This window comes from Trichosurus vulpecula, chromosome 4 (assembly GCF_011100635.1).
Source record: "Trichosurus vulpecula isolate mTriVul1 chromosome 4, mTriVul1.pri, whole genome shotgun sequence".
Taxonomy (NCBI): Eukaryota; Metazoa; Chordata; class Mammalia; order Diprotodontia; family Phalangeridae; genus Trichosurus; species Trichosurus vulpecula.
The window spans coordinates 127,887,777-127,902,663 of record NC_050576.1 but is presented as its reverse complement, the minus strand read 5'-3'; the positions used below and the strand labels follow the sequence as shown (position 1 = coordinate 127,902,663).

The 14,887-nt window shown below is 37.6% G+C and overlaps 1 protein-coding gene across 1 annotated transcript in view; it reads right to left on the bottom strand.

Moving 5' to 3' along the window:
* Nucleotides 1–240: 240 nt before the first annotated feature.
* DISP1 (dispatched RND transporter family member 1) overlaps nucleotides 241–14,887 on the bottom strand; it is a 73,375-nt gene continuing 58,728 nt past the window's right edge. The window contains exons 6-8 of the mRNA XM_036757515.1: nucleotides 14,663–14,760; nucleotides 11,583–11,680; nucleotides 241–3,877 (exon numbers count right to left, since the gene is read on the bottom strand). Of these exons, the coding sequence (XP_036613410.1) occupies nucleotides 251–3,877; nucleotides 11,583–11,680; nucleotides 14,663–14,760 (3,823 nt within the window). The 3' untranslated portion in view covers nucleotides 241–250. The remainder of the gene's footprint in view (nucleotides 3,878–11,582; nucleotides 11,681–14,662; nucleotides 14,761–14,887) is intronic.

Sequence of the window (14,887 nt, the reverse complement as noted above, 5' to 3'; positions counted from 1 at the left end):
AACGGTCATAATATCTTATGAGAAAAAATGAATACAATTTTCAGTGAAGCTCATCTACTCTCAACAAAAGAATAAAACAAAACTCCACCCAATACCTATGAAATTTTGTTTTTTGGTTCACTGAGGTTTCCATTTGGTTCCATGACTCAGTGTTAATCAACGCTAAAATGTTCATTTCTGTGTTTTCAGGAGCCATTCCGAATTTCCACTTGAAAAGAAAGATTGAGACACTTTCTAAACTTAATATTTATTATAGTGTTTTTATTAAACTTTCACTGGAAAGTTCCGAGTGTGTTAATACAGCAGGCACATTGGCTTCAATGTTTGGCATCTGATAGTCCACAGAATGGCACTTCACCTTGACAACTCTACCACAACACTGGGAATTGCTAGGGTGAGATACATAACCACCCTCACTCCTTAAACTGTTAAATATAAGTTTTGGTTCATTTTGGTTTAAATGTTCCGAGCTTACAATTAGACCAGGCTGTGGTGAACTCAGGTCCCCCTTACTCTCTGGTTTGTCGGTCTGATTCACTGAGCAGATGCCCTTGGTTTCATTTCCACTGACCTCAGAATTCCCTACTAGGTCACAGAGTTCCCTTTGGTTTGGTAACACAGTATTTTCGGGATCACAACATGACTTTATTACAGAGCCTGTGCTTCTGCAGATAAATGGTGAGGAGTCCATCGTCTTTGGAAGAGTCTTCATGTTCTCTTCGATGCTCTGAAGACTATGTGCATGGGCATTGCTGATTTTTTCTTGGGACTGAATGTGTTGCACTGAATGGAGAAAAAAATTTCTCGGTAGAGAATTCTGCATTACAGGTTGTTTCACTCTTCCTTGTAAGCAAGGACAGTGGTGGATATGCTGGATGGGATGCACAAAACCTTCAGGGACTTGTTGCACAGCATTTAGGGGTGCCATGCTATTCTGGACCTGTACAAAGTTTCCTGCTGCAGGAGCACACTGGAAGCACAAACAATCCCCCAGCTGCTGGCATGAATGAGGACTGTATCTCAAATGCTTATAGGCATGTGGGCAGCTACACCTCCTATTCAGAGAGAAGAGCTGGCACATGGTATGATGTTCCACAGATGACTGCAACAAAGCAGAGCTGGTACTATTTTTACTGTTTTTGTTGAGTTCACTGTTGTAGGCTGCATGTACAGGCACACTCAGATTCTTTGCTTGGCCATTGAAAAATTCAGAGCAAATGTGGGTTTCTTCATAAGTTGTCTTCTCTGAGGTGTTACAGTTATGGGATGCCAGAGGTTCTAACTCATAAAATTCATGTTCTAGTTCAGACTTTTGACCTCTGGGATCCAAATGATATGTATTCATGGCATGTGCTTTATTCTGTCCCTTGTTGCTTGGGCTTGGAGACAAAGCATGAGAGAAGGCACTACATTGAAACTTTTTCGGTAAAGGAATTTGGCCAAAGGTACCTTGGGGCCCAAGGCATCGGCACATGCATTGGAAAAAGAAGGTTGCGAAAGCCCAACTGATGCACATGATAAGCATCATAAAAGTGCCAAGCTGAGTATAAGCTAAAACTGTGGAGGGCATCATCATGGCACCAGCTACAAAGGTGGTCAGGGCAGCCATTGCTATCGCAGAGCCCATGCGACTCAATGAGAAGATCACCTTTCCCTCTCGATCTGGGTCTGGTGCCAAGCGGTAAGCAACTCCATAATGGACGGCAAAGTCTACAGACAGACCAACAGCTACGGAAATTGTGACAGATTCTAGGACATTCAGCTCCCAACCCAGGAGAACTAGGGAGCCAACGGTGACAAATATAGTTCCGGCTATTGAAACAATTGCATAAAGGCTTATGATTATATTCCAAGTTGTAAGGAGCATTACGCTAAATGCAACGGCCACCGAAAGACCCATGGCAATGAGTGTGCCATCCGAGAGACTATCTTGAAGATCATAGAATTCCAAGTTGCTGACGAACCAACCATTACTAAGGCCTTCAGGAGCAGAACTAAGTTCATTGGAAATCCACGAGTCCACCTCTTTATAGAACTGATGCATCTTTTCATAGGCCAGCGTGAAGAGGTAGGTACTCTGGAACTCCAGCACTACGGCCCTGATGGTGTCGTTGATGTCAAACCTTGGCCCTGGCGTCTTGCTGTCCAGATGGTACCCGGTGCTTCTTTCTAGCTCCATGATGGCTCTCTTGATACACAATTCAAAAATGTCCTGCTTGTAAGGAAAGCTCCAGTGGCTGCAGCACGGGTAAAGGGCAGGCTCGTCACAATCCTGGTTCTCCATCCATTGTTTGAATGTCTCAATGAAGCAGCTGGTGAAGTCTTGCTCATCAGTCTGGTAAAAGAAAGTCTGATTCCTCAGCTTCTGGCAAAAGTGCAAAATCCAGACCTGGGAAGCCGGGCTAGTTATGTTGAAAGTGGTATCCAGCTTCAACTTCCCTTTACTTTTGGGGTTGAGCGGATTTCCATTGTCTTCAGGGGACACACCCCAGATGACTGTGATGGGCATGTGCAGCTCTTCCCCATGATGAACACGTTCAAACATGAAGAGCTTTTTGTACTCTGCATCATAGCGTTCGAAAGGGTGAGAAGACCTGAACACCTGGAATTCAGACAGCTCAAGAGAAGGTAGTTTCATCTTTGGATTAATGCACACGATATACGCCCCGCCTACAGTTAAGGCAAGGAACCAGAAGAGCCAAACATACCGGAACTTGATGACGATGCATGGTAACACTTTTTCAAAGAAAATCCGAGATGCTTCGGAAATGGCAAAAATCACTTTATGGCACTTTTGGCAAATGGCTGCTGTCCAGCATTTTTTGTCGCTGTACATCTGCTGCTGAGGTTTCTTGAAGCAAGTGAATATATTGAGGAGGTACCGCTCGTGAAGCACAACTACGGCAGGCAACCAAGTGACCATGAGGACATAATTCACCAGAATGGCAGTCCCGGCATAAACTCCAAAGCACCGGATAGCGGTGATGTTGCTGACGTAATTAGCATAAAAAGCAGCGGCAGTGGTGAAGCTGGTGACAAACATGGAGAGTGCGGCATGTTGCAGCGTGATGCTCACCGTCTCAGAGGTTTCAGCATGGGGTTTGTCAAATTTGGTGTAATTCCAAACGTCACACAGTACAAAAGCATCATCTGCTCCAATACCAACCAAGATGATGAGTGCAGTGAGATTCATGAAGGGGAAAAACTCAAAGTTAAATACTACTCTATAGAGAAAATAGGATACAATCAAAGAACTGATTATGGCAAACATAGTCATTAGAGTGATAAATATGGACTTGGTGTAAATGCACATGACTAAGAGTACAATCACAATGGCAATGGCGGGATACACAGTATCCATTAAGAGATAATCCTGAAACAAACTGTGTTTGATACCAAACTCTATTCCTGTGATAGTGGTCACACCATCCGAAGAGTTCCAGTTCTCAAAGTTGTCCAGGTAAATGTTCATCATGCTTTCCCCTTTCTCAGTAGGCGAGAAGAGCATACTGTACTTTAAGGCTGGCACCACATAGTCAATTGTCTTTGGGCTCAGAAAGTCTTTGTCTACCAGGTAGTGGAGGATCTGGTAAACGGCATTGTACTTGGTGCATTTACGAGGCACGCTGGTACACTTGAGTTGGTCCTTCCTCCGGGACACTATGTCCCAGCAGTCTGGCCTCAAGGTGCCATTGTAGTAGTGTTTGGCACACGTTCGAAGCAGCTTCAAGGTATGTGAAACGTCTCTCTCGACAATTTTTTGACAGGACGATCTATTGTTAAGTATAGCGATGTAGTTTCCCAGGGTCCAGCTGGGGCAACAGGAAGCAGCTGTGGCCCTCTGGCAGAGATCACCAAACTGGGAATGAGATCTGATCTGCACAGAGAGAAATAAAAAAAACACACACACACACACACAACATTTTAGAACAGCAGTAAGTACCTCAAATTACATCTTCCAAAAAATATGAATTGAGATTTGAATGAGAGTATATCATCTTCAATAATCTGGCTTTATATCATATGATAATTTAGACTGAATAAAAACAGAATTTTTTTTAAATGCAAGGGAACATTGTGGTATAGTGGGAACAGTACTGACTTGGGAGTCAGAGAACTTGGATCCAAGAAACCATGACAGCTATAACTGCATAATATTTGGCTTTCTGCACGATCTACTGCAGGTAATGAAAAGTGACCCCTAGCATGTCAAGATTCAAATGTAGTAAAATTTAACAAAAAGTTAATTTTGCTTTACAGAACTTGATAGAATAATAACAAAAGTCATTTGGAAAAACAAAAGATCTAGAATATCAAAGGAAATGATGAAAAACACATAGTGATGAAGGTGAGAATAGCATTTCCACACCTCAAATTATATTATAAAGCAGCAGTCCTTAAAACCTTCTGGCTCTGGTTAAAAAATAAAAAGACAGATTAATGGAAAAGGTAGACAAGGGAGATTTAGAAATAATAGAACCTAATAAAGTGGAAGACAAAAATTACCTAGGAAAAACCTCCTTAACTGAGAGAAGCTGTTGGGAGAACTGGCAGAAATTAGGCTTCCTTAGACCAACATTTTATACCATACTCCATGATACATTCTAAATGGTTATATGACCTCAATATTAAAGATCATAGTATGAAAAAATCAGAAGAGAAGTAGATCATATACCTCTCAAAACTATGGCTAAGAGACACATTCTTAACTAGACAAGAGATAAAGACAATTACAAAGATAAAACATAACTTTGATTACTTGAAAGTGAAAAGTTTCTGTACAGACAACATTAATGCATTTAGGATAAAGAAAGGAAGTAGTTGAATGGGGGGAAAATCATTGTAACAAATTTCTCTGATAAAGATTTGGTATCCAAGACACAGAAACAATTAATAAATATATGTAAGACTAATAACCATTCCCCAATAGATAAATGGTCAAAGGATATGAACAAACAGTCCTTTAAAAAACTGCAAAGTATTTACAATCACATGAAAGAATGCTCCAAATCACAAATAATAAGAGAAATGGAAATCAAAACAACTTTGAGGTTTTGCCTCACGTCTTGACAATTGACAAAAATAGCAAAAAATGGCAATGGTCAATGTTGGAGGGGTTGTGGAAGTCTAGGCATACTAATATATTGTGGAGTTGTGAAATGGCATTTATAGCAGCACTTTTTGTGACAGCTAAGAACTGGAAATAAAATAGATGCCCATTAATTGGGGAATGGCTGAATAAATTGTGGTACATTAAGGTAATGGGATATTGCTATGCTGTAAGAAATTAAGTGTGTGATGAATACAGAGAAGCATGACCAATGCAGAATGAAGTAAGCAGAGCCAAGAAAACAATATACACAACTACAACAATAAGTAAAATGGAAAGAACTACACGCCAAAAAATCAAAAGCAAATGTAATAAAATTAGAAAGGTTAAGCAGGACTCAAGAGATATGAGAAGATGCCCTCAACTGACTCCTTCATGGAGGTGGGAGGTCCACAGGTGTTAGACACTGCATATGTTTTCAGACTTTTTCAATATATGTATGACTCATGCTGATTCTTTTTTCCTCTCTAAAAAATGTTATTTGTCATATGGGACAGCTTTCTGGAAAGGGCAGGGAGGAAATACCTGGGATAAATAAAAAAGGAAATGTCAATAAAAACTTTTAAAAAGAAACAATTTTAAAAGCCTATGTATCTGGAAAATCGTACAGGGTTTTCAATGACTCTAGGCTGCTTGCTGAAACAAAAACGTAGTCCTTTAAACATGAATATTTATCCCAGTGTTGTCATACAGCTGTCAATCATAGAACATTGCAATCTCCAAAGGATGAAAATTGTAGATGACCCAAAGGGCAATGGAAAGACATATATTAAGGGCATAAACAGGCTGAAGAATATTACCAAACATGACTTGTGTGTAAGAAGTAGCACCAAAGATACAATCCAAGAAATGTACAATAGACAATGGAAGTGGGCTAGAGAAAAGTCTCTACTGTGTCTCCTTTATTGAGCATTTATAGGAAGATGTGGCTAAAAGTCCATGTTACAAGATGAGAAAATATAGATGAGTGGTAATCTGCACCATTGGAAGGGGTACCCACATAGATGAGATCATGGATCCTTAGAAATTCTGAAGTATAATGGTCTGGAATTCCTCAAAAACAGGATAATTCATGTTTGATTGTTTCCAGATAAAAACATCCATACATGCCAACTCAGGAAAAACTGAGCTACTCCATAAAGAAAAGGAAGCCTTGAAAAAGGACATGCCTATTTTTCATGGCAAACATCCAAATTCAGCCTACAAGGAAATGATATGCAAGTCCCCTAGGGTCATTCCAGAGAACTGGGAAGGTATAGGGGGATCAGTGCCTCATAATCAGTTTTAAGTTGAGAAAAGATCAAGTTTTATCCCATTTTTGCAACCTACTATGAGTTACAAGGAATGTACAATTAGTTGCTAAGAATAACCACTACTAGAGATAAAAGTAGTAAGGTTGCCAGCAAAATCTTGGATAATAAGAACAGGATTCCAACCTTGAATAACCTTTCCAAAGAAGAGTGTTTTCTTTGTGCATCTGACAAAAGATTGGAAAAACCCGATGTAATAAACATAGACCAAATACTAATCTGATTGTGGCTATCTCAAGTGAATGCTAGTAATCCACCCTGGCTCCAGTCCTCAAATTTAGAGGTAGGCGTGGCTGGTGTGTGTTCTTTGGTAAAATATCCTTTGGAAATGCCTGAAGGATAGGGTTTCCATGAGTATAGAAAATACAAGGATTTCTGGACAACCTAAACTAGATGTCACAGCTCTTCACATAGGGAATTAAAAAATAGTCATCTGGGGGCAACTAGGTGGTGCAGTGAGTAGAGCACCAGCCCTGGAGTCAGGAGGACCTGAGTTCAAATCCAGCCTCAGACACTTGACACACTTACTAGCTGTGTGACCTTGGGCAAGTCACTTAATCCTGATTTCCCTGCCTTCCCGCCTGCAAAAAAAAAAAAATAGTCATCTGGCCTATTCATTGGCAAAGCCATCTCTGTTGACTCTTTGTTACAGGAGACAAGTGAAAGAAAACTGCACATCTACTTGGGCTCGGGGAGACATACAATGTGCTTGGCAAACAGATCCATCTTCATAGGGCAGGGCTATATATTTGGGAAGACATTCATAGGAATAATTTTAAAATCTTTGAAGCTTATAAAAATAAAAATGTGGTTAGTAAGAATGGCTTCTTGTAATTCATGTCAAGAATACCAAAGCTTCTTTAATTCTAGTCATTCAAAAATAGAGTATTTTAAGGAAGCCATTCGGTTTATGTGGTTATAACATGCTCAAGAGAGCTTCCCTAGTTAGATAGTACCAGGGGTGGAGCTGACTTCAAATTGGGGGGTGAGGAAAAGCGGATATGAAAAGAATGAAACAGAACTTCATATGGTTATCTTGACTTTTAGATGTGGCAGCCTTCTGGTATATGCCAGGAGAGAGTTAGGAAACATTTAAAAAGAGTGATTGAGAATAAAGGGAAGAGATCCATATCCAGAAAAAAGGACTATAGAGTCTGAATGCAGATCGAAGCACACTATTTGCTCTCTCTTTTTTGTTTGTTTCTTCTTTCTCAAGGTTCTTCACATTGGTTCTAATTCTTCTCTCCAACATGACTAATGGGAAAACATGTTTAATATGAATGTATATGTAGACCCTATATCACATTACATGCCATCTTGTGGAGGGGGAGAAAATTTAGAACTCAAAATCTTATGGCAATGAACGTTGAAAAATAAAAATTAATTAATTAATTAATGATAAAATAAAAGAAGAAAGGGAAGAAAGATAAACTACTGATCATAGGTTTTGCTTCAGAACAAAATACTAACCAAAGGTACAACTTCTTCTCTAGGCAGTTTTTGCTAAGGTTAACAAGAATGACACTTCTAAAACCTGTCCATAAAAGAAAATACATACAAGTTTGATACTTGGGCTAGAACCTGATAATTTTCCCCTCAACACATGCATACTAAAGTCACAAAGGCTTTAGGGCTATAAGTGATTTCTGGGCCTAATTCCCATTCTTTCAAGAATTTTTTCTACAGCATCTCTGACAGAAGGTCATCCATGTTCAACATGGTGCTCTGACTGGAACCCTAGGAAGGGACTGGGACCATATAAATTGTTCTGGTCCTGTATTTCCCTGAACAATTAAAGAGAAATCTAGGGAGAGAAGACAAAATCAGGACTACTTTTCTTTACCCACCTCCAATCTTCCCCTAGTCATGGTTAGGAAATCATGTGTTTGTGGTTCTTCAAGCCAGACACCTCTCCCTCATCCTTGATTCGTAAACAAGCTAATAGCTGGGTCTGGAACAGAAGGTCTCAATTCTCCCAATCACGTCACTGCCTAGAACTGCCGTCTCTAAAATGCCCACAAAATAAGTAGGGTGGGCTGATGCCCTCCTATAAAACAAAGGTCAGGCAAAAAACCACGGTAACTAAAATGCACCCAACCAATGTCCTCTTTGGGGCGTCAAAGAAGCGGTGGAAGCCATCAGATGAAACTCATTTTCAAAGTGTCTAAGAAAATGGGCATTCTCATTAAGACGGAATGTGGAACAGAGAAGCTATTCATTGTAGAAATCAATGTCTGTCTATATTACAAATACAACTAGCATGTAATTTAAATGGAATCTGCTAGAGCTGGACTAAATGTGCCACAAATGCAGACAGGCAACAAATAAAACATCTGTTCCCATCAAGACATTACATTGATTACCAGACATTCCCCAGAGTCAAACAACTAGCAATTAAACTATTCCACTCTCTATAATTTTACACGCATCACATCCAACTTGATACTCGATAATAATCAAGTGCATAAGTACAATAACTAGGATTCGAAGAGGGAGAAAGAAAAAGTCCTGCCAAATACTCACGGGGATTCAAATGTCTTCTCATACCACACTTAGATAAACAAGCAAAAATCCTATAAAGAGCTGAACTCCTTGGGGCCTGGCACTAGGGGACTATAAGGTATTATCATTACCATCATCATCTGAAATCTGAGTGTACTAACCATACTGTGTTCTTTAGACAGCTTTTTTGTCGTGCGTGTCCTTTATGAAAAGGGCCTACTATTCTGGCATTGAACAGAGAATCTGAGATCAGAATGTAAACAACAGTACAACAGGACATTAGAAAAGAGAGACATTTGGAAATTGGCAAAGTTAGTATTTAAACTTGTTTAGCTGACAAAATGATATATCATTTTTTAATACAAACACAACAACAAACATTTATTCACTGTGTTATATCATGCTCAGTGCCCATAAGCCATACACAGTCCTTGTCCTCAGAGACCTTACTGTCTAGTAGAAGCCTAAAACACCAACACAGAAAACTTACACACAACATTACTTGATAAGTTACTTAACAAAGTTCTATCTGAAGTCTGAGGTGAGGTCCTTACTAGCTCCAGGGTCGGGAAAAGCTTTGTGGAGAAGATACTACATGAGTTGAACTTTAAAGGATGGGTAGGACTTCAATAGGTTGGGAGGGAAAAGGAGGGCATTTCAGGCATAGAGAATTGAAAGGCATGAAGGCAGAAGAAGGTAGTGTTTGTTTAGAGGTTAGAGAATGATCCAGTTCAGCTAAATTTTTAGTGAGTAGAAGAGGGTAATTCAAAATGAAGCTGTAAAAGCAAGGTGGTAGTAGAATGGGGAACACATTGAATACCAAATAGAGAATCTAAACTTTAGTCAGTAGGTAACAGAGATCCACTGAGGAATTTTGAGCAGAAGAGTAATGCAGAATATTGCAATTATAAACTTATTCTAGAAGTAACATACAGGATATATTGGAAGAAGGAAATGAAGGTAGGAAGAAAGTGATTTCACTAGTCCAGACAGATAGGCTATCACAATGATGGTCTATATTTGACAGATGACAATGAGACTAGAGAAGAATCCAGTGTCCAAATGAACCAGGTTCATATGAGGTAGGACAGTAAAAGAATGAAGCTGGGTTTTACAATGAGTTTGTGGGAACCTTTCCAGCAATTCATCACACAGCTCATGTGCATATGATACTGAATGTAACATGTTCTAACATTCTCAGTAAGAATGAGTGAATGGCTATAGAAAAGGAACAAAGAGAGTGTCCAAATACTCATCATTGCCTACGGTTATTAAGATGGTCTGTGGTATTATTCTGCTCAGAGCTGAGTAGATAACAGATGCTCTTCACAGGAAATCATGAATACTCTCAATAGAAAGCACAGTGGATCAGAAATAGTTCTGATTGTTGTTCAGTCCAACTCTTCGTGACCCCATTTGGGGTTTTCTTGGCAAAGATACTGGGGTGGTTTGCCATTTCCTTCTCCAGCTCATTTTACAGATGAGGAAATGGAGGCAAATGGGGTAAGTGATTTGTCCAGGGTCACTCTGCTAGTAAGTATCTGAGGCCAAATCCAGGCCCAGCACTCTATTCACTAAGCCACTTAGCTGCCTCCAATGGCTCTGGACTAAGGAGTCAAAAGTCCTATTACTAAATGGTTGCATGACTTTAGGCAGATCATTTAACTACACCTCAATCTTTTCTGTAAATTAATAGATTGATTAGGTCCCTTCCAGAATTTAAATTCTACCAAATAAGTCCTATTATAGGGCACCAATTTCCTTGATGTCTTATCTAGGAGTTATGATAAGAATATAATGAGTTCATTTTAAATATGGATATTGTATGTGTTGTCCTTAAATGACATATGACAGGACAGCAGTTTTCACTAGGAAAAATTACTTTTGAATACATGAGACTGGCAGCTATTCCAGTCCTGAGGCTGGCTTTCTGTTTTCAGTTGTAGCTGTCATTTTGGCTCTATGGAGGATCAAGTCAGGAAGGAAGTGTCTGTATTCTTGCACTGTTCCGTTTTCTAAAGGAACAACAAACTGAGTTCAATGCAAACTGGATTGGATGACTTTGGCCATTTACATCGATACAGTATTTATGTCCTTTGATGTCCCCCTTTTCCCAACCTACTCCCGAAATTTCCCTTTGAGGTCACAGGCCTAAAAGACCTATTGATTACAAGAGAGTCAGGCACTTAACAGCATAATTAAGATGCTGACAAACTGCCCTGGGGAAAAATACTGAGAACAATGAAGAAAGCCAATTCCTTTCTCCAGAGAAAAATGAAAGAAAAAGCAACAAAAGGAAAAAAAAATCTTAACCATAGACTATTATCCTGGAAGGAAGTATGCTGTGAAATAATAAAATTGATCCATCAAAAGAATATAAGTTGGAAAAAAAGAGAGGGTTTTTTTTTTGTTATTTCTGTTGTTGTTGCTTAAAAGAAGAGATGATATGTTTTTGAAGGTGGATGAATACAGAGACACTTTGATCCTGGATCTGAAAGAATGCAAAGCTGTTAGTGAGCCAGTGCTGGCCTGCTAGTGTTTACACCACAGTAGGTAATCCCTTTAAGTACTTTCATCTTCTTATTAGACATCAGGGTCAGGGTATAAAGAGTTTCAAAAATATAACCTAATCTGTGTTAAAGAGATTTTATTTTACCTACCCTCAAATTATCCACACTGCACATTGATTTAATTGCATGTAAGTTCCACAAAGTCTCTCCTCCAGTGGAGGTAAATACTACTCTGGAATATCGGTCACCTGGTGATAGGAAAAGAAAAAAGTTTATGAATTACTCATCTTTTTTTGGTAAAGTGTACATATGGGAAACAATTTAAACTGGAAAACTAGAGATCAGTTATTTACAATGACTGCAGTTTTCTTTCCATCTATCCCAGCAAAGATATTTAAGGAAAGGAAGATTTTAAAGCTGTAAGAGAATTTCAACTGCATCAAAAATTGTAGATTGAAAAAAAAAATCCAATTTCATTCCAATCACTTTTTCAATGCATGTGTAGGTTGTTCAAAGAACTCTCCAATTAATTTGGGGGAAAAAAAGAGTCTATTTCTAATCTCTTTGCAATTAGGTAGCAAAACTGTAAGAACTTTTAGATGGAAATTAACTGAAAGCTCTCTTTCTAATTTCATGGCATCACATGGTAATGGAGCATTAAATCAAAGGATGTTACACTTGGGAACATCAAGAAAAAATTACAAGGACATTCCCACCCAAGATTCTAAATGGAAGATGGTAACTGATTGAAAATCAATTGAGAAATGGCCAGTTTAAGTACATAGAAAAGTTTATTTTTGAGAAAATGAAATGCAAAATCTTATTGACTTATCATTCATTTATATAGCATTGGTTTTTATGAGAGCCAAATAAAATAATTAGCATTAACTTTATATCAAATAAAGACAACCCACATATGCTGGAAAACAAAAAACAATTAGCAAACTCACAAACTACTCATTTTTATAACTGTAGCGCCATGATCTTTGTATCTCTAGACCCTACAACAGGGACTGTTGTATAGCATGTTTGTTAACAACAACGAAAAACGGGTCAGAGTAGGGACCTAAAAGCTAGCAATCATATCTGAATCAGAAGTATTATTAACATATAAAATATTGAGTTTAGCTTTAGGGTAGGAGAATAAAACCTATTCAAATTCAGACATATTTTAATTTATTTATGACCAGTAATAACCATAATCCAAGTAGAATTTGTTAATTAAGAAGTTTAAAAAATTTGCTTTGACTAAAGCAAAAGAAGTATAAAGAAGACAACAACTAATGAACTTGTCTCATCCCTATGAGGATATTATTTGTCCTTTAGCACAAACACAACTAACTGGGACCTTTAATTAATGTGAATTTTTTCGATACTCAGCTTTTGTGAGAAAGAAATGAAAAAAAAAGCCCCCCCCCAACTCAATATAATATCAGGAACATAAACTTCCAAGGTACATCTTGGAGAGAGTACTAATCATTATATACGTGCATATATACATACATATACATATCCATATTCACACACACACACACATATATATATAGATATATACATATGTGTCTATGAGTACACATAGAGATATAGGTATACATAGGATTGTAGATATTTCGCTATATGCTATATTTATATCTATATAGAAATATATGTACATATGTATACAAAATTCTCTATTATAAGGATATTGCTCAGTTACACATACTATATTTATATTTCGCTTCCCTTAAATGTCTTTATTGGAATATAATAAATGTGTAATCATTATACATAACTACCCTCTAGTTTTCCAGTTCAAATTGTTTCATATGTCTAAAATATTATACATACATATATATGTATAATTTATATATAGATATAAATGGGGTATATGACCAAATAATATCCTCATAAGGAAGAGATAAGTTTATTAGTTGTCTTCTTTATACTTTTATATGCAAAGCAATTTTTTAACCTCTTCAAACACACACATATTTAACCATACAATGAAGACTAAAGTTTAGAATGATAACTATGAGAAAGACATATAAGATGCAATGAGATTTTGTATATTAATGTTACTAAAGGAGAAAAAAGTATATTTTAGAGATATTTCAAAGAAATATAGGAATAAAAAGTTTTATTGTCAAATATCAATTTATAAAAAATTCAATGAAACAAAACATTCCATTTGCAATCATCCCAGTTAAGCAATTAAATATGTGCATATTTGTTGTAGTGCTATATTAAAGGGTCCTACTCTGAGGATTATCAAAGACTACAAACTCTGGGAGGATCTATCAATATACAAAGGCTGATTCAGAGTCCAATTCTTTAAAGAGCACCATGGTTAAGTTCAGAGAGACTCATTAGCAGAGGGCTGACTCTCAGGTAATGAACTTTTTCAGTGATAACAACTTATAAAGACTATCTCCTAAGATATCTGATGGGTTGTGATATAGATTAGGGCAGTACTCATGGGGATGAAATCATGTATACTTAAAGAATATAAACACACATATCTATCTCTGTCTCTCCCCACCCCCCCATCCTCCTCCTCCTCCTCCTCTTCCTCTTTCCTTCTTCCTTTTCTCTTTTTCCACTCAATGGATACTTGCGAAACCTAATGTCAGAGTGATCAGAAGGGAGAGTACAGTAGTTGCTCTTCACACCTACTGGAGAAGGTACAATGGAAGTAAAAACTTATATTGGATTATTTAATTATGTATAATATGTTCACTATATAAAATATATTCAATATATCTTTAATATATTCTTACAGATAATTACAAAATTTGAAAAAAATCTGTATTCCTGGAAATTTAGTGGATTATTTTGGAATTCAAAACAATATATTAAGTTACCAAATCTGTGAGAAAAGTCTTTTAAGTAGACATTAACAGTTTCTTTTTTTTAATACTGAAAAATATCTGGCACCAAGGTAGAGAATTGTATTAGATGCATGTCTACCTAGAGAGATCAATTAATCAATTAACGAGCACTTATTAAAGGCTTACCATGTTCCAGGTACTATGACTGGGGAGATTTTTAATCAACTAGAGTCTGACTTATTCAAATACTGAAATATGAAGTGTTAATTAAGTTAAAAGTCACCCCGAGCATGACAGGAATGGGGAGGCAGTCCTTGACAGTTTCACCCCTCACTCACATCAGTCTAAGATTGACGAGCACAGGCATAATTAAAAACTAGGAACCTGCCAAGGGGCTTGCTGTTCATGCACTATGAGACTCACTTGGAATATCACAGAAAAAGCTGTCTTTGTGGAAATTCCATTCAGCTTGTCTCTTTTCTCTTTCGTAATGATTGTCTGACCATCTGTCATCACGATGGCTGAAATAGAAGCAAAAACTTTTATCTTTAAATAAACCACATCTATTTAAAATTTGCTTTGATAAATCTACAGAGAGGAACAAGAAGAGTATTATTGGTCTTCAAAAGTCAAGGCCTCTTCTGGCTC